Genomic DNA, 27833 nt, shown 5'->3' on the forward strand with positions numbered 1-27833 from the left:
AATAAGCTAGAGGCAAGGAGGCCATTCAAGAAGCAAAGAAAACATGACCAGGCCAGGCCTCTAACTTCCCCAGACGAAGGTAATTGCTGGCCCACGTGGCTCTGCTGCTGCGTGGGATGGGCAGGTCCGGGGAGCACTCTGCAGGCCGCTGAGTCCTTTGATTGGTCGGCTACATCTTCCCAGCGGCCCTCCCAGTGGCCTGTGGGGGACTCTTACCTTCTGTTTTGATCCTGAGGGCTGTCCGGACCAGGGCAAACAGGGTGGCATTGAACATGACCGTCCCATCGCTATTCAGAGGCATGTTCATGGAGACCAGGCGCTGGAGGGGAAGAGGAGGCAGAGCTGGTGATTACAGAAAATGGTTCTCCATGGACCAACAGAACCGCCATGGCCGGAGAACGCTGAGGGAGCGCGAAAACTGGGTGTGTGTGTCGGGAGTGGGTGGGCGCGTAAGCATGGGTCACTAAAATGTATTCAGAACCTGTTCTGGGGAAAATCTTGGCTCTGCTGTAAGTACTCTCGCCCCTCCACTTTGAGGAAGGGATGGAAATTGTCCTCATTAGACCCTTGCTTCCACAAAAGGAAGTTAAGCAGCCCAACCCCCTTCCCCGCTCAATGTCTGCTCAGGCAAGTGGGTGTGCTCTCTACTGGCAACAAGAACAGCTACATGCTGGGCAGTGGCTGGGAGCCCCCACCAGCCAGCACTAACTAGTGCCCGGCAAGAGAGCCGGCAAGGGAGGTGTGCTTGCAGGAGAGGCAGTGCACCATCTTTTCTGTATATTGAAAACACACCTCTCCATCAAGCTGGATCGGAGGCTTGCTGATGCTGGACAGGATCGTACTGCCCCCTCCCTCCTTTCCCACCACCCAGACTCGCTGCCCTCGCTCTGTGCTCGGGTGCAGGGCCCTCAGCACACAGCAGGGTCCACTGCCGTGAAACTCAGCCTGGCGTCTGCTCCTGGACGTGGGCAAGGATGTGACCGGTTAGATCACACAGCATCTTCCTGTCAATCGTAGTGCCAAGAGGGCTGTAATTTTCCTGAACGACTGGATCTTCCTGAATCTCATGGACAGTGTGAACTGCCCGTGGCCACTGGGAAGCTTCCTGCCCAGTCCGCAGCCTGTCCAGGCCCGCGGGAGGCGGCGTACAGGCCGAACTTGCTCCTGCTCCTGTCTCCTACTCTGCTTTCACCTGAGATGTAACCTAGTCTCTTTTATACTCTCGGAAAGCTTCTAAACTCTTTTCTGGAATGAAGTGGAGGTGCAAATGAGAGAAGACTGAGAAAAACAGAGCACAAGTAGAAGGCTCTAAATTCCTTCAATTCTCCATTTTCCATGAGTGTATTATCCACAGAGCTGAATTTTTCTGTGTTTCTTCCTCTGTACAGTGCTCTGACCTCACTTCCTCCCAGCCCTTTTTCCGCTCATCGGTATTCCAACAGAGAGTACAGAATGGCGAGAACAGAAGTTGAAAGAAGAGGGGAGAGAGTGGAGACAAGACTCTTCAGCGACCGCTGGGCTACTGGGTGGGGGTTACCGGGGGGCAAGAGAGGCACTGGGCACACAGCTTCAGGGACGCTCACTCTCCAGCTCAGGCAAGGGCCGCACGAGCAAGAGCTTTGCCTAACAGAACCTAGGATGCTTGTCTCAATCTTTTTTGGGTCATGGACTCACTTAGAAATCTGATGAAAATATGGATCCTCCCCCTAGCACACTGTGTGAGTGTTGCAGAGATTTTGTGTACAATCTTAGGGCTTCACAGGTCCCTGAAGCCAAGGCCTGGATCTCAAATGGACTTCTGATCCCAGGGAAAGAACCCTTCATCCATCCATCCTAGGCGGGGAAGTCTTCCAGGACCCCTGGGTGATGTGGCCCGATGCGGCAGCAGATCCTTCTCTGAAGAAGGTCCTTTATTTAGGACTGGGCATGGGCTTCTGGGCCAGGAGGGCTTCACTCTGTTGTTCTTTATAGAGTCTGAGAACTTATTGCTAGAAGGAACCTAAAAATATAATCTGGCCCAGGCTCGTTTCTTTAGGCACAGAAAATATTGTCTTTATTCCCTTAATGGATCAATGTCCTGACCAAGGTCACAAGACAAATGGGCTTCTTGCTGCCCATAATTCTCTTTCTCCCATGAATCCAGGTCATCTCTTACTTTGCAAGCCACGCGGTGAGGGCACAGCTTCCCAAAACCCAGTGGGGGCTGAATCCGCCGGAGCAGCGTGACCACATCTAGGTGTTTGATCCGACCCCTGGAAGAGGAAGGAGAGAAGAGAACTATCAGTGAGAGGGCCATGGTCTCGGCCAACAGCCCAGCTCGTGTGCCTGAGCGGCGGGGCCACCTGCAGGAGGAACTCCTCATAGCCGTAGCCCTAATGGTCAAACTCGGTGCAGAGTTGCAGGACTTCAGGGTAAAACTCCAAACCCAATATACGCACGTTTAGAATTTTAAAAAATTTGGTTTCACTCCTAAGCAGTGGTATGCACAAAATAATGGAGAGTTTGTTAGATTCGTATCTTTCTTATACGTATGAAAAGAAACCCATTGCTATTAGCACTTCCTGTTTATGTGTATCCACGCACAAGAACCACACTGTGGGAAAAATCAGGCTTATCCATCATCTTGACAACAATCCCTAAATAAGTCAGTGTTCTTTTGGGTGAAGTGGAGAACCCCCAATCCAAATGACTTAAGCAAAAACTGGAACGTGTGCCCCAGGAAGCAGCTCGATTCCGATCTCACACGCCCCCGCCCGCTGGCTGCGTCTCTCGGCGGCTTCTCTGCCCCGGCAGCTCCTCCCCGGCTCTGCGTGTTCTCAGGCAGACCCCTGACATTCTTAGGCTCACATCCCTATGACACTCAGGCAGGAGGAAGAGAAAGCTCAATATCCTCAGGAGTTGAACAAAAGTCCCAGAATTGAGTTTCAAGGGTCTTTAAAAAAAAATTGAGATATAATTGACCTATAATATTGTATTAGTTTCAGGTGTACTTCATAATGATTTGATAGATGTATATATTGTGAAATGATCACCACAGTCCAGTTAATATTCATCACTACACAGTTACAATTTATTTTTTAGATTTTATGTTTAAATTTTAATGAGAAATTTCCATCAGTGCTATGTTCAAGGTGGAAGGGATTTTAGTAATGAGTAAAATTCTCAATGTGTACCTGCTGTTTTAGTCAACTAACCATCTGACCAAGTGGTATTTGCTGAGTGTCAACCACACGTGCTCAGTAGATGAGGGTGTCCTCGGACCTGAGGCAGGAATAGAGTCGAGATCTGCCTGGCCTCCACGTGCTAACTCAAGCACTTACTCATCCTTCCAACACTAGGATCTCCTATCCTATTCAACTGCAAACAGCAGCTATGTTCTTGACTTAGCCAAAGGTGCCTGGCCTCCTATTGCTGGCCCTTGATCCTTGACCCTGGGGTCTGGTGCAGTTCAGTGTTTCCCATCCATCCTCCCGATGCTAACCCCTCAGGAGCTCTTCTACACGTGTGATCTTGCAATCCCCTCTCTCAGCTTTGCAATCAGGACTTCCCTCTGGGAACTTACTTGGCTTCAGGGTCATACTCTGCCCAGATTCTTTTAAATTCATCCAGATGGTGGGGACCAAGGATGGACCAGTCCCTTGTCAGGTAGTCAAAGTTGTCCATGATGACAGCGACAAAGAGGTTGATGATCTGCAGAGGACAGAGTGTGATGAGTCTGTCTAAGAGGACCTTCCTACACACGGCCACTTGAATCCACTTTGCCAGCTGGTACATACATGGCAGAAGCCAACATTTCTAAAGACCAGCCATATGTCACCATTTAAAACACCAGCCCCTGGGACTTGGGTCTCTTGGATATGAACTTGACACTGCTCCCGTCAGAGTCATGTGGGATGCACCCCACAGGTGGGCTGCACAGCTTCCCACAGACCAAGCTGCTGGGTAGGGCTGCCGAGGACAGATGGCAAGCTAGTCCACCACCTTTCCCTCACTCCTCATCAAAGCACCAGAGGAGCAGAAGTTGCCTCTTGGCCTCCACACACACATCCCCTCTGTCCTCTGGGACGGTGCCACCATAGGTGCCAAGAACGGACAAGAAAGATGCTGGCTGAGCTCACTCTGGCCCAGAGCCGTCTGCCCTTATCTCAGTGTGGTTGGACACTTCTACTGAGTCAGTCTTTTCAGGTAACCTCTAATGGGGCTGCCCCGACCCTGAGCTGCAGAGATGGAGGGCTCGGGCTGTCTGCACTCACACTCATTACCTGTGGCTGTTTAGTCCCACCTCAGCTTACCAGGAAGGCACAGAGCATGTAGAAGCTGATGAAGTAGAAGACGGCGAAGCTGCTGCCACAGGGCGTTTCCCCTTCCGTGCTGTTGCTGGGCTCCGACTCCGGGGCACACTTCTTCCCTGGCATGCAGGCCAGCATGATGTCCTGCCATGCCTCCCCTGTGGCACACCTAGGGGAGAGAGGTGAGAGCCCAACACCCATGCAGCCCATCTCGCGGCTCTGGATCCTTCTCCCACCCCTTGCCCCTTCCTCCTTCCCAGAGGAACTATTAAATGGAATTTGCTGTTTATCATTCCCTGAAGGCTCTGATATGTTCATTAAATACAAAAACATACAGCACTGTTTTGAATGTTCTAAAATTCTAAAACTTTACATAAATGGTAACTGTACCCTTTCTGCAAACTCACTCGTTTTGCAATCCACGTGAAGTTTTTAACATTTAGCCATTTGGATATATTTTAGGTCTAGTTCATTCATCTTAACTGCTGTACAGCAGTATACTCTATGAATGTACCACTTAAAAAGCCACTGTCCTGTAAGGTTTTCCTTTTCTCTTTTTCACTATTACAAAGAACGTTGCAATCAGCACGCAGGTCCACGTCTTGGTTATCTGCTTAGAAGCGGAGCCACAAGTTGACGGTAGCTGTACCTTCACTTTTACTACGTATTGCTTGTTCTCCAAGGGTCTGTCCAATTTATACCCCTGTCATCAGTGCAGGGAAACGCCCTGACTCTACAGATTTGTCGTCTCTCTTTCCTTCAGCTTTATTGAGGTAGAATTGACAAATTGAATTGTAAGATACTTGAAGTGTACATCGTGCTGATTTGATATAAACACACGTTGTGAAAGGATTCCTCGCACCTAGTTAACACATCCATCACTTCACTTATTTATCTTTTCTTTTTTTTTGATGAAAACATTTAAGTTCTACTCTGTTAGTAAATTTCAATTATATGATACAGTGTTAATCCCCATAGTCACGATGTTATACATTAGATCTTTAGACTTCATTCATCTTATAACTGAAAGTCTCTATCCTTCACCAACTTCTTCCTAATTCCCCCACCTCCCAGGCCCTGGCAACCACTTTTCTACTCTGGTTCTGAGTTCAGACTTGTCAACCCTCCGTATTAGTAAATTTTTAAAAGTGTTGCTCATATGACGGGTGTGAAATGATATTTCACTGCTGTTTCAATATGGTTTTAAAATGATTAACGGGTTGAGAATTTTGATCTCATCTTCTGTTGAACTGCGTGTTCACATTTTTGCCTGTTTGTCTGATGGGTTGTTCGTTTTCCATTCATTTGTAGGGTTCTTTATACGCTCTTCACATTAGCCCTTTGCCAGTCTACACACTGCAAGCACCTGCTTCAGTCTGTGTGTGGTCTGTAGCTTTACGTATAGTATATTTTGACGAATCTAAGTTTTAAATTTCAATGTGGTCAAATTTATATTTTTTCCTCTGTGTTTTCTTTTTGTATCTTGTTTAAAAATTCTCTATTCTAGGTTATAAAAATATTCTCCTACATGTTCTAAAAGTTATAAAATTTTGTTTTTCATAATAACACCTTATTCTGGAATTTACATCTGTACTCAATGTGAGGCAGAAACACGGTTTATCTTTTTCTGTGTAGATAACCAACTTTCTTAAGAAATTTATTGAATAGTCCATATTTGCCTAGTGATTTGAACTCTCTCTTCTGACATAAGTTCCACAGAGGTAGGGGTCTTGTGCTAGCCTTTTCATCCTATTCCACGGGTTTGTTTATCCATCTTGGTATGAATGTACCATATTGTCTTAACCACTCTAGCTTTCTAGTAAGTCTTGCTCCCTCGTAGAGAGTGAGCCCCTCCAGCTTGTTGTCCTTCAAAACTGTCTTGGCTATTCATTTTCCTTTTCTATTCCACAGACACAGTGGAATCAGCTTGTCAAGTTCCATAAACAAACCCATTGAGAGTCTCATTGGAATTGCATTAAAACATAGATTAACTTGGGGAATTTGATATTTTTGTGATGTTAAGCTCCCAGCCATTAAGATGGCACAGCTCTCCATTTATTTAGGCCTTATTTAATGTATTTTAATAAAATTTTATAATTTCCTCGTATATGTCTTTTGTTAAATTATTTCTAGGTTCGGGGCCGGCCCCATGGCTGAGTGGTTGAGTTCACGCGCTCCGCTTCTGCGGCCTGGGGTTTCGCTGGTTCGGATCCTGGGTGTGCACATGGCACTGCTCATGAGGCCATGCTCAGGCGGCGTCCCACATAGCACAACCAGAGGCACTCACAACGAGAATACACAACTATGTACTGGGGGGCTTTGGGAAGAAGAAGAAGAAAGAAAAGAGACTGGCAACAGTTGTTAGCTCAGGTCCCAATCTTAAAAAACAGAAAATTATTTCTAGGTATCTTATTTAAAACAAACAAACAAAATGTTTCTATTATAAATGGGACATTTTAAACGTTATGTTTTCTATTTGCTACCGATGTAGAGGGAATGCGATTGACTTTATATATAGAAGATTTGCTGAACTCTCTTATTACTTCTGTAGTCTCTCTTGTACAATATCTATAAGCAATTAACTGTTGTAAAGATGTTTTATTTCTTTTCTTTTTTTTCTACTGTGGTAAAATACACATAACATAAAATTTACCATCTGAACCATTTTGAAGTGTACAGTTCAGAGTTATTAAATACATTCGAACCGTTGTGCAGCCATCACCACCACCCATCCCCATGACTCTTTTCATCTTGGAAAACTGAAACGCTATGCCTACACAATAACTCTCCATTCCCCCTCCTCCCAGACCCTGGCAACCACCACTATGATTTTGATTACTCCAAGTACCTCATATAAGTAGGATCATACAGTTTTTGTCTTTTTGTGTCTGGCTTATTTCACTTAGCATAACGTCCTCAAGGTTCATCCATGTTGTAGCATATTGCAGAATTTCCTTCCTTTTTAAGGCTGAATAATATTCCATTGCACGTGTAGCCCACATTTTGCTTATCCATTCATGTGTTGTTGGGCACTTTGGTTGCATCCACATTTTGGCTATTGTGAATAATGCTACTATGAAGATGGGTGTGCAAATACATCTTTGAGACCCTGCTTTCAAATATTCTGAGTATGTGCTTAGAAGTGGAATTGCTGGATCATATGGTAATTCTACTTTTAATTTTTTGAGGAACTGCCATGCTGTTGTCCACCGCAGCCGTACCATTTTATATTCCCACCAACAGAGCACAAGGGTTCCAATTTCTCCACACCTTTGTCAACACTTGCTGTTTTCCGTTTTTTTGATACTAGCCATCCTAATGGGTGTGAGGTGGTATTTCTTTGTAGTTTTGATTCACATTTCCCTAATGATTAGTGGTATGGAGCATCTTTTCATGTGCTTATTGGCCATTGATATAGCTTCTTTGGAGAAATGTCTATTCAAGTCCTTTGCCAATTTTTGAATTGGATTTTTTTAAATTTATTTTTTTATTGAGGTAACATTGGCTTACAACACTATATAAATTTCAGGTGTACATCATCATATTTTGACATCTGTATAGACTACATCGTGTTCCCCATCAAAAGCCTAGCTGCCATCTGTCACCATATAGATGTGCCCCTTTGGCCCTCTTGTCCTCCCCCACTTCCCTTCCCCTCTGGTAACCACTGATCTATTCTCTGTGTCTGTTTGTTTCTTGTTGTTTTTTATCTTCCACATATGAGTGAAGTCATATGGTATTTGACTTTCTCCATCTGACATTCCACTTAGCATAATACCCTCAAGGTCCGTCCATGTTGTCACAAAAGACAAGATTTCATCTTTTCTATGGCTGGGTAGTATTCCATTGTGTAAATATACTACATCTTCTTTATCCATTCATCCATTGATGGGCACCTAGGTTGTTTCCAAGTCTTGGCTATTGTGAGTAATGCTGCAGTGGACACAGGGGTGCATATATCATTTCAAATTAGTATTTTCATGTTCTTTGGATGGATACCCAGCAGTGGAATAGCTGTATCATATGGTAGATCTATTCTTAATTTTCCGAGGAAACTCCATACTGTTTCCCACAGTGGCTGCACCAGTTTGCATTCCCACCAGCAGTGTATGAGGGTTCCCTTTTCTCCACATCCTCTCCAAACTTGTTATTTCTTTTTTTTTTTTTGTGAGGAAGATTGGCCCTGAGCTAACATCTGTTGCCAATCATCTTCTTTTTTTTTTTTCCTCTCCCAAAAGCCCCAGTACATGATTGTGTATTTTAGTTGTAGGTCATTCTAGTTCTTCTATGTGGGATGGCACCACAGCATGGCTTGATGAGCAGTGTGTAGGTCTGTGCCCAGGATCCAAACCTGCGAACCCCAGGCTGCCAAAGCAGACTGCACAGACTTAACCACTCAGCCACAGGGCCGGCCCCTCCTGATTTCTTAGTAACAGCCACCCAGATGGGCATGAGGTGATGGCTCACTGTGGTTTTGATTTGCGTTTCCTTAATAATTAGTGATGTTGAACATTTTTTCATGTGCCTGTTGGCCATCTGCATATCTTCTTTGGAAAAATGCTGGCTCAGACCCTCTGTCCATTTTTTAATCGGGTTGTTTGCTTTTTTTGTTGAGTTTTATGAGTTCTTTATTTTGGATATTAACCCCTTATTGGATAAATGATTTGCAAATATCTTCTCCCAACCAATAGGTTGTCTTTGAGTTTTGTTGATAGTATCTTTTGCCATGCAGAAGCTTTTTAGTCTGATGTAGTCTCATTTGCTTATTTTTTCTTTTCTTTCTCTTGCCTGAGGAGACATATTCAAAAAGCATTAAAAAAAAAAAAGCATTGCTGCTAAGACCAATGTCAAAGAGTGTACTGCCTATGTTTTCTTCTAGGAGTTTTATGGTTTCAGGTCTTACATAAAAGTCTTTAATCCACTTTGAGTTAATTTTTGTGTATGGTGTAAGATAATGATCTACTTTCATTCTTTTGCATGTGGCTGTCCAGTTTTCCCAGCACCATTTATTGAAGAGACTTTCTTTTTTCCATTACATGTTCTTGGCCCCTTTGTCAAAGATTAGCTCTCCATAGATGTGTGGGTTTATTTATGGGCTCTCAATTCTGTCCCATTTATCTGCATGTGTGTTTTCCCGCCAGTACTGTGCTGTTTTGGTTACTGTAGCTTCGTACTATACTTTGAGATTAGGGAGTGTGATGCCTCCAGCTTTGTTCTTTTTTCTCTGGATTGCTTTGGCTATTTGGGGTCTTTTTTTGCTCCATATAAATTTTAGGATTCTTTGTTGTATTTCTGTGAAAAATGTCATTGGAACTTTGATAAGGATTGCATTAAATCTGTAGATTGCTTTAGGTAGTATGGACATTTTAACTGTGTTAATTCTTCCAACCCATGAGCATGGAATATCTTTCCATTTCTTTGTGTCTTCTTCAATTTCTTTCAATATTGTTTTATAGTTTTCAGTGTACAGGTCTTTCGCCTCCTTAATTAAATTTATGGTTGTTTGTTTTTTATTTTTGAGTCTGGCAATCAATTTTTTTTGGTGTTTAATTTTGTTTCTTCTTTTCCTTTGAATTATTTTTCTTATCTTATTGCACTGGATAAAACTTGCAGTATAATGTTGACTAGAAAAAGTAATAGCATATGATCTTGTCTATTATAGTTACTAATTAGTTATTATTGCTATGAACTGAATTTCTGTGCCCCCCAGAATTCATATGTTGAAGCCCCAGCCCTCAGTGAGGTAGTGTTTGCAGGTGGGCCTTGGGTGGTAATTAGGTCTAGGTCAGTCCATGAGGCTGGGGACCCCAGGATGAGATTCATGTCTTTGCGAAAACAGGAAGAGAGACTAGAGCTCTCTCTCTCCACCATGTGAGAATGCAGCAAGACGGCGGCTGTCTGTAGGCTAGCAAGAGGGCTCTCATCAGGAAACAAACCGGCTAGGAGCCTGGTCTTGGATTTCCAGTCTCCAGAATCGTGAGAAAGGCATGTCTGTTGTTCAGCCACCCAGTGTTTGTTACAGCAGGCGGACCAGACAGATGAATGATCAGCACAGGAAAGAGAGTGTTTTTCTTTGTTAATCTTCCACCTTACTATTAATTGTTATATTAACTGATCCTATTAATTGTTACAAAGGATTTTGAGTTGATTTGCTTCGATTTTCCACTCAGATTAGCCTGTTGTTTGCAAACAATGACAGTTATGTCTATACATTTTCATATTTATACTTGATTTTTTTTGTGTTCTTATTGATATTAGCCTTATGTTTGTCTTATGGAATGACTGGGGAGGTTTTCTATCGTTTTCTATTACTGGAAAGATAATTTAACATAGGAATAATCTATTCCTTGATATTTTGGCATACATCACACATAAAAATATTAGATCTTGGGCCTTTTTGAGGACTAAAATTTTACCTTTTAAATTTCTATTGTGGCTCATTAAAAACAAATTCTTCTTAAGACAATTTTTGAGATTTATATTTTCCTATATAAAAGCATCCACTTCATCCAGATTTTCAGATATATTGACATAAATTTGTTCATAATATTCTCTTATCATTCTAAAAACCACTTCCACATCTTTAATTAGGTTGCTTTTCTTATTCCTGATTTTATTGTGTCTTTTTTAAAATTTGGATTTGATGAAAGTTTGTTTGTTTACTGGTCTTTTCAAAGAATCAGTTTTAGGGTTTATTGATAAAAAATATTTTTGTTTGATATTTTATTAATTTCTGTTTTTATTTTAATAAATGCAATCCTTCATACTTTGTAGTTATTCTGCTATTCTTTTTTTCCATCTATCAGTTTATTTATTGTAAATTTTAAAAAATAAGTTAATTTTAGGGGCTGGCCCCATGGCATAGTGGTTAAGTTCAGTGTGCTCTGCTTCAGCTGCCTGGGTTTGTGGGTTCAGATCCTAGGTATGGAACTACACCACTCATCAGCCATGCTGTGGCAGCGATCCACATATAAAGTGGAGGAGATTGGCAACAGAAGTTAGCCCAGGGTTAATCTTCCTCCGCAAGAAAAGGAAAAAGAAAAGAAAAGAAAAGAAAAAGAAAAGAAAAGTTAATTTTAGGTTCTGAATTTTTCTTTCATATTGATTGGTGCATTTCATAAATTTAAGGTGTGCTCTCACTTTCTCTACAAAGTAGTTTATAGCTTCAGCTGTGAGTTATTTAGAATACTGACTCAAAAAATTTAAGTGAATAGATTTTGGAGGGGCTACTAATTTTATGGTTCATTTCTAACTCTGCTGTATTGAAGTCAGAGAAGTTTTACTTTCTGTTTTAAGTCTTGGCTAATTTTTGTGAATGTTTCTCGGTGCTTAAAAACAATGTGGTTTTTTTTGCCATTTATTGGGTATAAATTTATTAGATTAAGTTTGTTAATTGACTTATTTAGATGCTCTTTTTCTTCTATTTTGTTCTATTTGATCTGTCATTTTCTACATGCTGTATCAGAGTCTCCCTCTGTGTGTGTGCGTGTGTTTTCATTTTCTCCTTATGGTTCTATCAGTGTCTGATTAACATATTTCCAAACTATATTGTCAGGGTCATGTATACATCAGTTTCAAACATCCCTTTTTGTGTTGTTTAATGCCTTTCACCTGGAATTTTTTTTTTTTTTGAGGAAGATTAGCCCTGAGCTAACATCTGCCGCCAATCCTCCTCTTTTTGCTGAGGAAGACTGGCCCTGAGCTAACATCCATGCCCATCTTCCTCTAGTTTATATGAGGGATGCCTGCCACAGCATGGCTTGCCAGCGGTGCCATGTCCACGCCTGAACCAGTAAAGCCCTGGCCACCGAAACGGAACGTGCACACTTAACCGCTGCGCCACTGGGCTGGCCCCTCACTTTTATTTCACATGTCAGCATTCCAGGCTGTGACGAGCAGGAAGGGGAGAAGCACCACAGGGTCATCAGGAGCCAGAAGAGAAGGAGAAGCCCTCAGGGGCAGGCGTGAGAAACATCCCCTCTCTACTCTGCCCAAGGCAGGGGTGCAGGCTCATGGCTGGCTCAGATGAGGAAGACACGAAGTGCACGTGGACATAAGCACCCAACACAGCAGGTGACGCCGACACTGGCACTATACTTGTCTGTGAGGAAACCGAGGCTCAGAGACGTGCGATGTCTTGCTCAAGATCACAGAGCCAGTGTGTCACAGGCTTGGATTTGAGCCTGTTGAGCTTCCAAACCAGAGTGCTTTCAGAATTTGACTTTCGATCCCTCAGTGGCCTCAGCAGCAGGTGTGCCAGTGTCTAGTGGGCTGCTCGATGGAAAGTGATAAACAACAATGACATGACGGCTCCCCAGGCAGGGGAGGGGGATCCAGCCCCAGCTCTCTCCCCTCAGCACCCTGGAGAGAGCCCTCTCCTTCGACATGCAGGCATGTCCCAGAGACCCACCTGAAGAGGAGCAGCACAGCCTGGGGGAAGGTCTGGAAGTTGTTGTTGCGGTTGATCTCTGTGGTGTCATTCAGGGCAATCTTTCCAAACACCTAGCAAGGGGCGAGGAGATGGATTCAGTGGGCCCTGGACAGAGAGGGTCCTACTTCCCACCCAGCATTCAATGGTCTCTTCAGGGGCCACAGCTGACCACTGGGACAGGCTGGCCAATAAGCTGAACAGAGTCCCTGACGCGGCCTGGCTGGGCTTAATGGGTGCAGGTGCCTGTCCAGCCCTGATCTCAGTCCCCCACCCTGGCCAGTGAGAGAGGTGCCCATGCGCCATCAGGAGAGGTCCCCGTGGCTTGGCAGAACAGGGCTGAGGGCGGGTGGATGCCCAGAACAGGACCTGCTTCTGTGCGGGGATGGGCAGCTCATTGGCCTGCTGTTTTATTTTTTTGGCTGCAGATTCTTGAGAATATTTTTCTTTTTCTCTTTAAAAAAAAACTTTATTGAGGAATAATTAACCAATATAATTGTATATATTTAAAGTGTATGACCTGGTAATGATTTGATGTACATATACGTTGTAGAATCATTACCGAGACCAAGATAATTAACCCATCCATCACCCACATAGTAACATAGTTAACTGTTTGTGTGTGTGGGGAGAATGCTTAAGATCTCCCGTCAGCAGCTTTCTTGTGTACAGCACTGCATCATGAACTAGTCACCATCAGGTGCTAGCACGCATCCTCCGCCTGCTCTCTGCCACGCCAGCTCCGTCCGCCCCAGCACTGTTTGGTGGGAAGTTCTTGGACTGGGAGTGACATGGAACAAGCGGTCTGGGGCTTGGGCGGTCTTAACTCATCCTTGAAATCAGGGGTCTCCTTTTATTTTTTCTGGCCTTTCAAAGCTGTGCTTGTCTTAGAAACTGCCACCCTTGGTCAGGTAGCAAGGTAGGTAGCTCTTTCATCTCAAAAGCTTTTGGCCCATGAGCCCTGGCGTCTCTCTGCAACGAGCAAACATGGGACTGTTCCTTAAGGAGCTGCTGAAGAAAAGCTCTCCACGGGTGTGGAGTGACGGGCCAGGGTGTTCTGCTGGAAACCCGAGGGAGGCTGGAGAACTCTGGGTTTGGGGCAGGAGATGGTGCAGTGGGCACCTGTGAGGGGAGGACCCCAGAAACTGCTGCTTGCTTGACGGGGAGAGCCTGCCTGCCTGCCTCCCGCCTGCCTCCCGCCCTCCCTCTCAGTCATCAGCTTCTCCTGGATGACGCTGGGTTGAGGGATAGTTCTCAGGCCTATCAGACCGGGACAAAGGGCAGGATGCTGTCTGACGCACCTCCCTGCTGTCCTCTGAGAAGGGGCCATCTCTCCTAGGCCCACTGCGTAGTTTGGGAGGGTCTTCCCTACTGAGAGCAGACCAGGCCTGGGGCACCAGGGGAGCAGCTGTCCAAGCTGTGTGTCCTGCACCTGGCACCTGGCCATTCACCCTATACCTGCTGGATACCATTGGGCGGAAATTCCAATTCCTGTGATCTCTTTAGTTTCAGAAGGCAGAAGAGGAGCGAGAGGGACAGTCAGGAACAAGAGGCAGGTGAGAGGGAGGGGGGCATCAGGGATCGTGGGGCTGGGAACTGGGAGGAGGCAGCAGGAGGCAGGGAGCAAGCGCCCTCCTACCTGCATCCCGATCACGGCGTAGATGAAGAACAGCATCACTATCAGAAGCGCCACGTAGGGCAGCGCCTGGGAGGAAGCACACAGGAGGGGTGGTGAGGACGACAGAGGGACGGGCTGGTGGATCCCCTCCCAGGGGGCGTGGGCTCTGCAGCCAGCAGCTGCTGCCTGCCTTGGGGCATTTCCAAGAGCCACGCAGAAGTTCTGGGCGCCTGGCAGAGGGCCTGGGCCATGGCGCTGACGGCTCGCTCTACTTCGGTTCCATCACCTGAGAAGCAGTGCGGTGTTCTGCAAAAGGCAGGCTGCAGAGCAAGGGGTACAGCGCCACGGGTCTTCAGCAGAAACAATCAAGAATGGGCAAAATGCCCTCGGACTGAACACACAGCGTGGTGAGCAGGGAAAAAGCATGGAGGGTACACACCAAGGAGTCCTGGGAGGCGTGGGGTGGAGGTAGGTCAAGCCCTTCCCCCCGCAGCTTTACGTTCCACTAGTTGTAATAAAAACATTCACCAAGGGAAAACTAAGAAAGATCGTGGGCTCAAATCCTATTTCTGCCACTTTCTAGCTATGGGGGTTGGGCATATTACCTAACCTCTCTGATCCTCAGTTTCTTCATCTGAAAAACAATACCTCTCAGGGATTTTGTGGCGTTCAAATGATGTAAGGCTTACAAAACGCTCAGCGCAATGCCTGCACATAGTTGGTCCCATACATCTTATTCACTCAATATGTTATCTGCCCAGCAGCGCAGACAACTTAATTTTCCAGCTTCTCCGGGGAGAGGCCTCATGGGGCTCAATGCAGGAGAGCCACACGTTCGCGGCTGCAAAGTGTGGTGCCAGGGGCCTGCAGACCGCCAGGTGGCGCTGCGAGACCACAAGGATGCTCTTCCTGCTTGGTCGGAGCTCCTGCTCCTCATTCAAGTCCTGCTCCCCACAGTCTCCCAGGTCTGTCGCCTCTTCCCAGCCCAGGGAAATGTTGGGGACCAGGTGAGCATGTTGGGGGTTTGTATAGTCAATCATCGCTGTGGGACCCCAGGGGTGCACCCAGCGACAGGGTCAGCCTCAAGTCCCACTCCCCCGAGAATCCTGATTCCCAGGGACTGAGCAGGGCACGGGGGCGGGGGTGGGGGGGGGGTGTGGGGGAGTGGAGGTGGTAGGGAGGGGGCTGCCGTGCATCATTAAGTGGGGAGTCAGCGTGGGCCTGACAGAAGGAGGACCAACCATGAGGAGTGCAGTCAGCTGGGGCCCTTGCTTGCTGGCTCAGTCAAGCGGCTCGGGGAATGAGTCCCAGGGCAGGAGGCTCCCTGGAGGGGTGTTGTGCCTTTGGGGTGGGACTCTAAAGCAAGACGGGCTCCTGACAGCAGAGCACCCTTCCTCTGGCTGCAACTTCACTCACGGGCACATTGGGATCAGGGCCACGCTGTACCCCATCCCTGGGCCCGAGCTGACTAGGGCAGGGGATGTGGAAGGAATTCTTGAGTGCTGGCGAGGCTCCCTGTCCTGGGAGCCCTGCCTTCCCGGGGTGGGGCGGGGGGGGGGGACACGACGCTGCCTTCAGCGTCAGGCCGGGGAAGCACGGAAGCACACGGGGTCCCCACGCCACTCATCTTCAAGGAACTCAGGGGCCCTGACTGCGCTTCGCTGCCCTTTCACCTCAAACCTATATAACACGCCTCAGAGGGGGCCACGGGCAACATTAACCTGCTTTTACAGATGGAAAACGAGGGCTGAGAAAGAGAATTAATCCTGTAGTTGGGCAGCCCTGTCCTCATAGGATGGGCTGCCCCTCCTTCAGTGGAGGGAGACCAGGATCCTGGAGAGCTTGGCTAAGTCCATAAACAGATACGGACAGTGGACATTACTGAAATGCCTGCTGGGGGAAGGTGACAGCAAGATTCTAAAGACTCCAGTATTGAGAGGGGCCATAGAGCTTATCAGATCGCCCAGGCCCGTGTTTTTCACATTTGTTCTACCACAAAATCCCTTCATGCAGCATTCTTGTGGAAAAATACACAAATAAGAGAAGAAAGCAGAACCACTGCAGCCTCCCCCTTGGCGCCCAGCCTTCCCTCCCCTGACTCTGGGGAAACCGGGGCTCCAGGAGCATGCTTTCGAGGCCTCATTTCAGACATGAGGAAGGCAAGGCGCAGAGAGGGAAGTCTGGGCGGCACAGCCAGTGCGCAGCGGAGTAACTGCCTGGCTCGCTCCGAGACGGCGTCCACTCCTGTGCTGGGTCACCTCCTGCTCAGGGAGCCCAGGTGGAAGCTGGGGTGGAGCCCTGCCTCCTGGGGGAAGAGGAGGCTGTGCTGAGGGTAGAGGTGGCTACCTGGAAGGACTTGATGAAGGTCCAGAGCAGCGTCCGGATGCCCTCCCCTCGGCTCAGCAGCTTCACCAGGCGCATGACCCGGAAGAGGCGGAAGAAGGTGATGGAGATGCGCGAGTTCTCCTCTGCGTTCTGGAAGCCATCGGCAACAGGAGGTGGCGGTTAACACAGCGACAGGGAGGGGTTGAGGATGGGGCGGGCCCTGCTCTGAGCGACACAGCCCTTGGGTGGAGTGGAGGCAGGCCAGGGTGGGCTAGCTGCACCAGATTCTCTCTCCTGGGACGCGGCGGGGGGCCAGCTGCCCACCTTTTCCAGGAAGACAACCCAGCCCTGAGGCCTCTGCAGAACCAAGCTGTGCCCAGGACCGTGAGCCCTTGGGCCTATTTTTCTACTTTCCCCCCTTCCCCTTCATTCCTAGTTGTTAAGCCCCTGGGTGGAGAAGATTTCATAAGGAACTTCCATATGCTTTGAAATCCAGGCGGTGAGCCAGCCGCCCTGGGCGCACCCTGAGGTGTGGCCCCAGCCTCACTGCCGTCTGGCTTGGCTGAGGGTCCTGCATCCTGAAGGATCTGGCTCTCTGTGAGGTGGCTGGGTGGGTCGTGGCCTTCACCCCAGCTGCGGGGATGACTGCACTGGGGTACTGGTGGGAGGGGCGGGCTGAGAGCTTGCGGGGTTGCAGTGGGCTGCCCACTGAAGGGGTCTTGTGCCCTGGCTGCTCAAGACGCCAGCACTTGTGTTGTGTCACTTCCTTCTGCTTCCCACAGCCCCTGCCCAACGTGGCTGTGGGAGGATGGGAATGGTGTTGTTTAGTGCTGGCAGAGTGCCTGGTTTGCAGGCTCTGAAGCTGTGCCCCTTCTATTCCCCTCTGCCCTGGGGTGTCTAGGAGACCTGACGCTGCAGGAGACCCTGGGTGGGGGCACAGGCAGGGGAAGGTCGGGGAGGCAGGCACTAGGAGTGAGCCCTAGAGAAGTCGCGCCCCAGTAGGAGAGGACCAAGGGGTGCTGCTCTGGGCAGATCACCTCCTCAGGGAAGACCTGGAGGGCAAGGGCAAGGTGAAGGTGAAGACAGGTGGGTGGAGGCCAAGGCAAGCTGGGGTGGGGAGATGGTGTTGAAGATGGGGCTGGGGCCGCTGGCTGGGGGCTCACCTCAGCCTGTGGGACCTGGAGGGGCCTGGGGCTTGGGCACGTGCCTGGCCAGGGCTCAGGGGGCAGGACAGGCTGCACTGTCACTTGCCTCCAGACCTGAGAACAGCATGGACTGACCCCCGCCTTGTCCCTCCTTCTGCCCCCACTGGCCAAAGAGCTGGGGGCGGTCACCCCCATGAGCCACTTGCCTGTTCCTAGAGCTAGTGCAGCTCACCCAGCCCTGTCGGCACCAGGAGAGAACGGACCTTTGGGCTTCCTGTTACTGCTCCTGTTCCTGTTACTTCCTGTTCCTGTTCCAGCACGCGCTTCCCTCAAGGGAGGAGGAGTCCCTGGGCTGTGCTGGGCTCCTGTGTTGGCTCTCCCCACTTCTCAATTCATTTCTCCTCTTGCTTTATTCTGTGCAGGGAATCCTCTGGTGGTCAGTGGGTGTCCCTTTGGTTGTCACTTAGAGGGAGAGACAAAGGGGACATCTCTTTCCCCTTGATGCTGACGTCACCTGGCCTCTTGCTTTATTTTTAATCATTTCCATGTCAGATCCTCCCTGACAATACCCATGTCTTGTTGCACCCCTGAAAATCCCACCAGCACTAAAGGCCTTGAGGGCTCCCAGAGGCCCTCCGTTCTAACCCTGTGGCCTGCTGACTGTCACTGATGTGGTGGGTGGCCCCAGAGGCCACTCATCTCACTCCTGTTTAGAACGGGAGACCCAACAGGGAGGCAGGAAAATTCAGAGGAAGCTTTTACACGTCTGCACTTCCTCGCTCCACCCTGGGAGGGCTGTGCAGAAACCAAGCCTGGAGGGTCTCTCCTGGTTTTCAGACTCTCCCGACAGGGGAAGAGTCACAGCATTTCTTCTATTTCCAAACCAGAGCTGCCTCAGATCCTCGAAGGGCTCCGCTCCCCTCAGGCAGGGCAGACTTGTGGGTGTTGGGGGCCCGCTCTGGGGGCTGCTGCGGCAGCTAGGGGGAGGGAGCGCAGTGCCCCTGGGCCCTACCCTGCCGAGTATTCTGAAGTCTTTGATGCCCTTAATCTCTGCATTTCTATCACCTGTGTATCTACTTGAAATAGAATTAAAAGGAGGTTGTGTTCCCCCAGAGGAGTATGCAGAGGAGGCGAAGGGATTTATCCCTCAGCTGTCAGTTCCACCATGTTCAGGAAAGGAGAAAAAAGAAGAAAGAACAAGCTTAAGCGGGGAACTTCAGCTGAGGGAGACAAGAGTTTGAGAAGTTGGTGCCACAGGGGCATCTGGATCTGATGAGTTCAAAACAGTAAAAATCAAGCTTGCAGTTTGAATTCTATTCTGGGTTCAGAACCCTCCCCAGTTGCTGCCATTTCCTAATGTTCTAGAAGGAGAATAAACACATATCCATTTGGACACAACAATTCCTCTTATAAACCAAATGACAATACAATGAAGAAGCAGATCCCAAGGGCCGTCTCTGCCAAGTGGGGTGGAATATCCAGCCTCTCCCTGGGTGACGTTCCAGCCAGCCTGGGATGGGTGGCATTGGGAAACACCACCTGACCCAATCTTGCTTCCAGTCTGTGGACTTGAGGGGCTCAGGGAATCAACCCACTCACCGATCCTTTCAAAAACTCACACCTGGCCCAGTTTGAAATGCGTGATGGTAGCCTTTGGAGGATGCTGTTCCAAGGAGACTTCAAGGTCACACCAAGTGGCATATCTATCACGTTAGCCAAAGTGAATCATAGACTCCTGTGCCAGGAGTGGTCCAATCAAACAATGAAGTTTGTTTTTCTGCTTGCAGAAAAATGAGGTATAGCCTTATTTTAATGAACTTGAAGAATTTAGAAAACTTCACTGGTAACACTGCTGGCCTGACTGGAAATTCAACCACACTCTCAGTAAGAAACCCCAGTAAACCTTTTCCTGTGGCCGTGAACGCGGAGCACAAGGGAGGCCAGCAGCTACAGACACCTGATGATTAGTGGGAGCCAGCGCCTGCCCTTCCATCTCCTGGCAGGACCATCTCTCTCTCCTTTCCCTGGAGGCCCTTACCACGGCCCTCATAGGTGCCCTATGCGAATTTCCCACGTCAGATTAAAGTTGGAGACTTTAGCCAATGTAGTGCTCAGGATGTTTAACAGGAAATGGCCCTTGGGTCCAGTTCTCTCCCAGTGGCTCATTAGACAGTCAAGATCACAGTGAATTATCACCCAAAGGAAAGCACAAGGAGGGGAAGGAACACCATTACACAAACAGCATTCACAGCTCACACGAGACCAGGCAGGCAGGCGCATGACAGACACGGTGGCTACATGCAGCGGGAGCTAGGCTGGGTTCCGGGACACTCTGGGGGTCGGGGTGGGTAAGAGTGGGGGAAGTTAGAGGAGGTCACAGAAGCTGAGAGCGTGGTCTGCAGGGTCCGTCTTACCATAAAGGGAGAGCATTGGGTATGTTCAGCTGGCTTTAAAGAAAGGCAGATAGAGATAAGCTGTAATGAGTCTCCAACGAAGACGCCCGGTATTCTAGGTCTCGGCTAACACAGGAGCAACACAGCGGCAGGAGAGGGCAAATGAAACAAGTGAAAGAAATACAAAGTGTAGGTCTGGCAGGTTCTGGGACATGACCAGGAATGGGGGCTCTGCAGAGCTGGGTCTCACATCTAGCGAGGACCCATACGGCATTCTCCTACCTGGGACCATCTCTGGCCACGAATTAAGTCATTCATACCCATTATAAATGGGGTGGATGGAAATCGTTTACTTGTTTCTGAATTAGCCATGTGTCCTAAGATAACCTTTGAGGGCTTGCACTCTAGCTTTGCCCAGGCATTGCCAGCTGGAGGAGAAGGGCCTTGCCTGTCCTTGCCCTCACATATTTAAGCCAAGGCGCTCTGGGGCCCCTCAGGTTTAGGGGAAGACTGAGTTTTAGTTACCACTGAGGAGAACCTAAAGAGGTAGCCCTCAACCCCTCCATAGCAGGGGCCAGTCCTCCACAACGTAGGCTCCGGCGGGAGGCGGTCCTGCCGAGCTTCCAGTTGACAGGTGTGAAGAACCTTGGCCACTGGCATGAAAGAACGAGTGTGGACCTATTTTTTAAATTTCAAAATTTGGGTGTATCATTACCACCCCAAGAAGCTGTTCTCGTGGGTCTGACTCCTGAGCTCGTTTTGGGATAGGAGCTGAGGAAAGTGGCTGCAGGTGGGTACCCCACAGCAACTCTCTCCCTGTTCCTGGAGCCTATATCTGGGAAGCTGTCCCTACTCCTTGGGCCCCAGCTCACAGAGCTCAGCCAGACCGACCTTGACCATCGGAGCTGATAACTCTTTCTAGAAGGTCATGACTTTGCTTTTACCCTCTACTTTCAGATGGTTGCTCTTGTGTTTCTGTTTTTAAGGTACAAACAAAGAAAACGTGTAACGGGAGTTGTGAAGGATGGAAATGTGCATAACTAGACATTTGCTTGAAGACTGAGAAAGCTTCGTTGGTAACAGATTTCTCAGCAAATTCCTTCTTTTTCCATAGGAAATTGGTATGATGTCCTTTCTGGGAATGGTGGAGATATAGGGTGAGGCAAGGGAAGAGAAGGAAAGGGACGCCTCATCAGTCATTTACACATTTAGATCTGTTTCTACTTCATGAGGAATGCCAGCTGCCAGGTCAATCCACATGCCTGGAGGGTGTGGGGTCACTAGAATTTGGCTGGCAGGCTGAGCTAGAACACAGAAACAGACACACACACGCACATGCACACGCACACGGAAGAAGTTTCAGGCTGGTCAAGTGCTCGTGTTCCTGTGTTAATGGGGAAGGACTGCTGTGTTTCCAGGGCTTCTGCTCAGGCTGTTGCTTCCCTTTTGGATCCACCCTGCAAATCACCGAAGCCGCCCTGGGCAAACGCCCAAAGGCCTTTGGGTCAGTCCCGTCTGAACAGGACCAGAGTGGGGACGACTTAGAGAAGCCTCCTGGGCCACCTGGCCCAGCTGAGTTAACCCTAAACTTTCAAAAAATTAAACTATTTATTTTACTTCTTAAACATTCAGTATTTTTCATTTGGGATTTTTAAAAAGTCTTAACTGTCTTTTCTCTTGTTGCTTTTTAGTCTTTCATAGTTCCCATTTAAGAACCTCATCTATTTAAATCATATTTTACTTCAAGATTGAGCTTTGGGTCTGTTCTGATCCCCTGGGTCATATCTTATTATTCTAACAATCCTATATACGTCTCTATAATGGGAGACGAGAGGAGGTTAGGCGTGCTCTGAGGGCAGCGATGAGATGCAGGATGGGCTCTTGGGGATTCCTCTGTTGGGTTTCCCAGCCCAGGTGATGGTAGCTCTCCAAAGAGTTGCACTCTGGGAGAATCTGGAGATGCACAGATTAATTTTTTCTTGGGCCTTAAGCCATGCTGTTCAGAGGGCACTTCTAACTTGCTGGAACAGTGTTGTCTGTCAATCGCTGACACAAGCCTGTTCTTCTGTGAGCAGCTATGTTAGTAAGATCTATGGTCTCAAAAATAGCTAACCATTCACAATAAAATCAGAAAGCAATTACAGAGTGATTTCTGTGTGGGAACAAGAGGAAGAAGCCTAAGACACAGTCATCTCCTTCAGAGACCCCACAGCCTACTGATACACTGCCAGCTCCCAAAAGACTCTTCCTAGCCGACCCCGTGTAGTCATTCTGGTCCTTGGTACACTTGCCCAGCTGCAAGTGGAAGCCCCTGGTGAGCTAGAAGGGGAGACTGGACTACCTGGGTTGGGCATTGCACTGTTAGTCCAGAGACATATTTGTGGTGTTTGCCACTTCCTTTGACTATCTAGTACAGTGCCTTGAGAAACTACCTAGCATCAATTCCACTTTTTTGAGCTAAATCCAGAATTAGTTGGTAGTCTGAAACACTTGTGCCATCCATCTCTGACACTTTCCTTGATTCGCTCCCAGTTCCCTGAGTTAGCTCATAATTCCTCTATCCGTGGTCTTCCTAGGGAAGAAGGGGTGGTAGGACTCTCTGAAGACTTACACCCTGCGAGCCTGGAGACCCCACCTGCACTCCACTCCCTTCCACAGGGAGCCAGCAGAGCCATGACCTCCCTGAGCCTTCTGGCTGAGTTGTAATATGGTGCTGTCTCCACTGTGGTAGGCATGGAGTAAATTTTTGAGCAGCTAATTCTTTCACCTTTGTTTTCTAAAGATCTGGTAATTTTCAAGGGTTTAAAGATATTGGAGCAATTAATTTGTGCAACTGGTATTAACGGAATCAGGTAATCACTCCATATCTGAGGCAGAGGTGGAGCATTTTCAGAAAGAGTCCTGGCTAGTGGTTCCAGCCAACAGGCTAAGGGCACACAGGAAGAATGACCTTGCTTCAATGTACTTATGCAGATTACCTGGGTTTGGTACCTCTGGAAACAATGATAGGAGTGGCACTGGGCAGTTAATAAGAGATAGTCTCTGGAAAACTCTCTTCTGAATTAAGTTCAGAATCACATTAGAAGTATTCCTTAGCAGACAAAGTCTTTGTTTCTGGAATATACTCACTATTCCTTTTCACAGAGCTATGATCTCTAGACCACCTTTAGGATGCTGAGGGATGAACTCAGGGAAGATGAGACGCTGCAGAGAGAGGGTTCTCCTATGTACAGGGGATTTTCCCAAGAGGATGGAGGTAGGAATGAGAGGGATGTGTTCTCCAGTTGTTAACATTATTTAGTCTCTCTGGAGAACTAAAAGGTTGTTGAAAAATAGCTCTTGACCATATGAAAAAGGGACTTTCCTTTTCTTCTTCCTCTTCTTTTTTTTCTTCAGCATAGCCAGGGTGTGAGGGTTACTAGGGATTTAGGGGCTAGGCAGTAGATTTCTAGGCTGCAATACCCAAACAAGTTGTCTTCCAGAATATTCTCTTGAGATCAGGTGGTTAGAGAGCATTTTGAAAAGATCATAAGCCACTGCTGCACCTCCTGAACACGTTGACTTTGAAAGGTGCAGACTACCTTCTGACATCCTCCAGAGAAGGCTGGCTCTTGGTTGAGTTGTGAACACACCATACAGAAAGGGCTGCCCAATTCCAACAGCTGCCATTGAGACAACAGCTATAATATCAAGGTCACTGAAATTCCACATTCCTCTGAGATAGGAGTAAAAAGCAATGTCATGGGAGTACGTGAGTCTTTCACTAGCTACCCTGCTACAGAACTCTTGCTTTTTTTTTTTTAATCTCTCATCCAGAACTTAGGGAGTGGATCTGATATAAATTCCATTCCAAACCACCTGTAGGTCCTGGTCCAGCTGACACTTCCCCCACCCCTGCCAACCCAAGCTCCGCTTCTCTGCTTCCATCATCTCTAATCTCATCTCAGTTTGATGTGCAGGACAGGATGGCTAGTTCAGTTGAGAGAGTGTCGCGGTCTGGTGGAAGACTGGGGGATTGGGGCTTTGTTGGTGAAACCCCATTTAATCTAGGCTGGGAGGTCAGTTATGAGGCTGGTACACAGAAAGAAAACTGAGAATGGCAGGAGTCAGGGGCTTCCAGAGACATTTGACTCCAGCTTCATGGCCAGGGGGCAGCCATGTAGGTTAAGTGAGGGTGGGGAGGGGCCGGGTGTCCTCATTATCCTCTTATCTCCTCTTTCAACCAGGAGAAAGGCACATCCCAGGAACCAAAAGTGAACCTATAGATGTGGTGGAGTCTGGAGATGCTGAATCTTAGAGCCACCAGAGGTGGCAGCAGGCAGAGGAATCTTAAGGAGGCCAAAGTAAAATGTGTTTTAAACTGTAAGCCTTCTAAATTGAATGAAGAGCGTCCTTGCTAAGGAAGATATAAAGTTTAAATAAGCACGAGTCAACTGGGATATACAGAAGCTGAAGATAGATGTCAATGGTTCTCAGATTTAAGGGCAAATGAATGAAATATGGATAGTTGAAAGCAGTTCTTAAGCAGAATTTCCCTTTTGGTTTGGTATGAATGGATAGACAGAAACAGATCTGTGGAGGAGGAATGCTAAGGGGGATTTATGAAGGAGGCAAAAACGCTGGACAGAAAAGGGAGGGAACGTGAAGATAAAGCCAGAGATGAGAAGGCGGAGAGCAGGAAGAGTGGCCCTCCCGTCCCCCAGGTCCACCATGTTGGAAACCCCCAGCTGGCACCTGTTTCTCCGAGGTGAAATTCTAGCTAGAAGGAGAAGAGCCCTTCTTGAATCTTTGTGGCTACAGGCACCCAATTGAAATGCCCCTTCAGAACTTCCCCTTGGCCCCAGGGGGACTGGTGGAGAGGTACAGGGCAAGGGGGCTGCTGGTTCCTGGTCGATCCTTGCGCTTCCTGTCTTTGTGTGCTAAATGCAGAAGGAGACTGGCTGGACCAGCCTGTATTATCAGCTGCACAGTGACCAGCTCAGGTGGCTGGAAGCAGCTGCAGCCTCAGGGGTCCCTGCGTTGTTCACCTGAAGCCTGATGACTCCCAAGTGCTGCCACCTGCCAGGAACCCATGCTAACAAACCAGTTACAAAGCTGCCTTCCCACGGGAAGGACGGCCAGTACCCAATCATTCAAACAAACACACAAAGAAACCTGAGGAGAGTCAGCGAGTGAAATCAGCTTGTCAGCAGTGCTAACTACATCAAAGAATTCCACATGCTAGAGGGAGGGAGAGAGCACGCGCAAGCAAGCTCGGAAGGACAGAGAAGGGAGAGAAACAGAATGAGAGAGACAGGCAGAGACTCGAAAAGGAAATAAACAAAAACAGATGATTCTCAGGGAGGGGGCACTAAATATGAAGAGCTGATGGGTGTAACAGAAGTGGCAGGGCTTTTCGGGGCAACTGTGGGCATTTTTGAGCCTGCCTGAGGTCCAGTTCTCTCACCTTCTCTACTAGCTCATGGAATCTTCTAGGTCCCTTTGCTTTAGAAGGGTGTCTGGCAAATATACCACCAGTAGCTTGCTCAGTCTGTGAGGGCTACAGTCACAGACACTGGCTAGGCACAGGTGGCTGTCTGGCCAAGCAAGGGTTGTGTTGTGACAGCTTCCTTCTACGCCTCTATTTTAGGGGAAAGGAGAGCATTGTATGCATATAGAAAAGATGAGAATAGGGAAGGAAAGGAAAGGCAATCAGAGGAAAACAGAGTGCAGGGGGCTTGGTCAGAAGGCAGGGCGAGAGGAGACTTGACGGGTATAACTGTGTCAGAACACGCAGATGACCTAACATAGCTGAATTAAGAACCCAAATAAGGATGTCCACAAAAAAATAGGTTCCCCTGGACCTTTCAGGGCAAGCCTGCGGGATGCTGCTCAAGGCCACAGCTTTGGGAAAACCTGCTTTAGCAGGCCTGTCTCCCTGTCCTCCTACCACGTCTGGCCTTACAGTGCTCCTGGGTCCACTGCCCACACAGCAGCTCCTGCCCTCCAGAGGCCTGGGGGCTTTTGAGACGGCTGCTCCATTTCCACTGCACTGCTCATGGCCACACGCGCTGGCTCACTGCTAGCAATGAGTGTGGTTCTGCTAAATCTCTCAAGGGCCAACTCTATTTCCAAACAGAGGAGAAAACAGTCTTTGCAGAACACTAGAGGGCAGAGGGTGGGGAACAGCTCCCTCGCCCAGCTGTCATGGGGGAGTCTACCTTAGACGCTCTAGATAGCCAAGCTTTAGGGTGAGTGTGACCTTCTTCTCCTTAAAGGTAAGATTGCTTTTTGGAAGGATAGCTTATTCGAGTCACATCACCTTAGTATGAATCAGTGTATCGGAGACAAGACACCTTGGTCGCAGCAGCTTTGTTGGGGGACGGGGGTGGTGCTGAAAGAGGAGAGACTAGAAGGGAGCTCCGTGAGCAAGGAGCAGGGTCCAGCAGAGCGAAAGGGAGGGGTGGGGAGAGGCCAGGGTCAGCTCTGCCCCACCAGCCTGGCCTGAGACCCCCGCCTTGACTTATTCTATCTACCTTAGAGCCAGCCCAGGTCACACTGACCACTGTCGTCTAGACAATGCCTGGCAACACCGGTGTTTGAGCCCCTACACTAAACACAAGGGATTGAGAGTCAGAGGCCAGGTTTTGGGCTGGTCTTGCTATCAAAAAGCTGTGAGAAACAGCAAGATGTTTCCTGCCTCTGGCCATCTGTGTCTTCATCTGTAAACTGGTACAAACCCCAGGCGCTGTGACACAGCAGACGCTCAGTGTACGCTTGTGGAAGAAATGGAGACGGGTGTGGACGGGATGGTCTTCAGAGTGCGACCACTCGAACATTCTTGGACGAATCTACTTTCTACCCTCATCTTTCCCCTTTTCCCCTCCTCACAGCTCTTGGGGAGGCACTAAACCTGCCTTTCTCGTGCTGTTCTGGCCCCTTCTCTGCTATGTTGGGGCTAGGGAAAGGCAGACCAAGAGAGTCAGGCCTGCGACCCCACCTCAGTGCTGTGGGTTGAAGGATGGAGTGAGGGCTGCAGCGTGCAGGCTGAGCTCTGAGTCAACCCTGAGGGGGTGGATGTGCAGCAAGCACTCTCTCTATGACTCAGGATGACTGCCTTTCCCTGTCATTCCAGCCCCGAAGCCAGAGCAGGAGCCAAACTTGCTTTATTATTTTTATAGGGAACCAGTCGGGGGTAATCATTTAGAAGTTGTGCCTGTGGGTCTGCGGTGGAAAGGTGCCATGGCTTCAGGAGCCAGGGTGAGGGAGGTATGGGGCTAGCACCCAGAGGCCCTGACGTGAGCCTCTCTGGGCACTGCCTGCAGCTGAGCCCTATGTCCCGACTTGTGACTGTCCTCCCCTCCTCCCATCTCTTCTCAGGCTGTGGATGTCAAGGGGACAAGGGTAGTGGGGCTGCTTTATGCTTCCTTTGCCCTTTCCTCCCAAACCCATTAATCAGGCCCATGGATTGGGGTGTGCAGACTGCTGTCTGTCTGCGTATTCCCAGGGCAGCCTGGGCTCCTTGGTCCAGCATTGGCAGCACCCACAGGCCCAGAGAAGCTAGGTTAAGCTGCTCTGCCCCCTTTCACATTGCTGGCAGTGTACAGAATAAGGACCTGTGAGCGGTAGTGGCCCCTCGGTGATGCCACACTCACA

General features: G+C 48.5%; 1 protein-coding gene across 20 annotated transcripts in view; it reads right to left on the reverse strand.

Annotated features, from left to right (window-relative positions):
• CACNA1C (calcium voltage-gated channel subunit alpha1 C) overlaps positions 1 to 27833 on the reverse strand; it is a 683102-nt gene that overhangs the window by 27160 nt on the left and 628109 nt on the right. For 15 of the 20 annotated variants that reach the window (XM_070495018.1, XM_070495026.1, XM_070495017.1 and 12 more), the window contains 8 exons: positions 20220 to 20252; positions 16682 to 16810; positions 14357 to 14422; positions 12700 to 12791; positions 4293 to 4458; positions 3563 to 3690; positions 2156 to 2252; positions 217 to 319 (listed from right to left, as the gene is read on the reverse strand). In XM_070495018.1, coding sequence (XP_070351119.1) covers positions 217 to 319; positions 2156 to 2252; positions 3563 to 3690; positions 4293 to 4458; positions 12700 to 12791; positions 14357 to 14422; positions 16682 to 16810; positions 20220 to 20252 — 814 coding nt within the window. The remainder of the gene's footprint in view (positions 1 to 216; positions 320 to 2155; positions 2253 to 3562; positions 3691 to 4292; positions 4459 to 12699; positions 12792 to 14356; positions 14423 to 16681; positions 16811 to 20219; positions 20253 to 27833) is intronic. The other 5 variants (XM_070495031.1, XM_070495029.1, XM_070495020.1 and 2 more) reach the window with 1 other exon arrangement.

This window comes from Equus asinus, chromosome 22, assembly GCF_041296235.1.
Source record: "Equus asinus isolate D_3611 breed Donkey chromosome 22, EquAss-T2T_v2, whole genome shotgun sequence".
NCBI classification, from domain to species: Eukaryota; Metazoa; Chordata; class Mammalia; order Perissodactyla; family Equidae; genus Equus; species Equus asinus.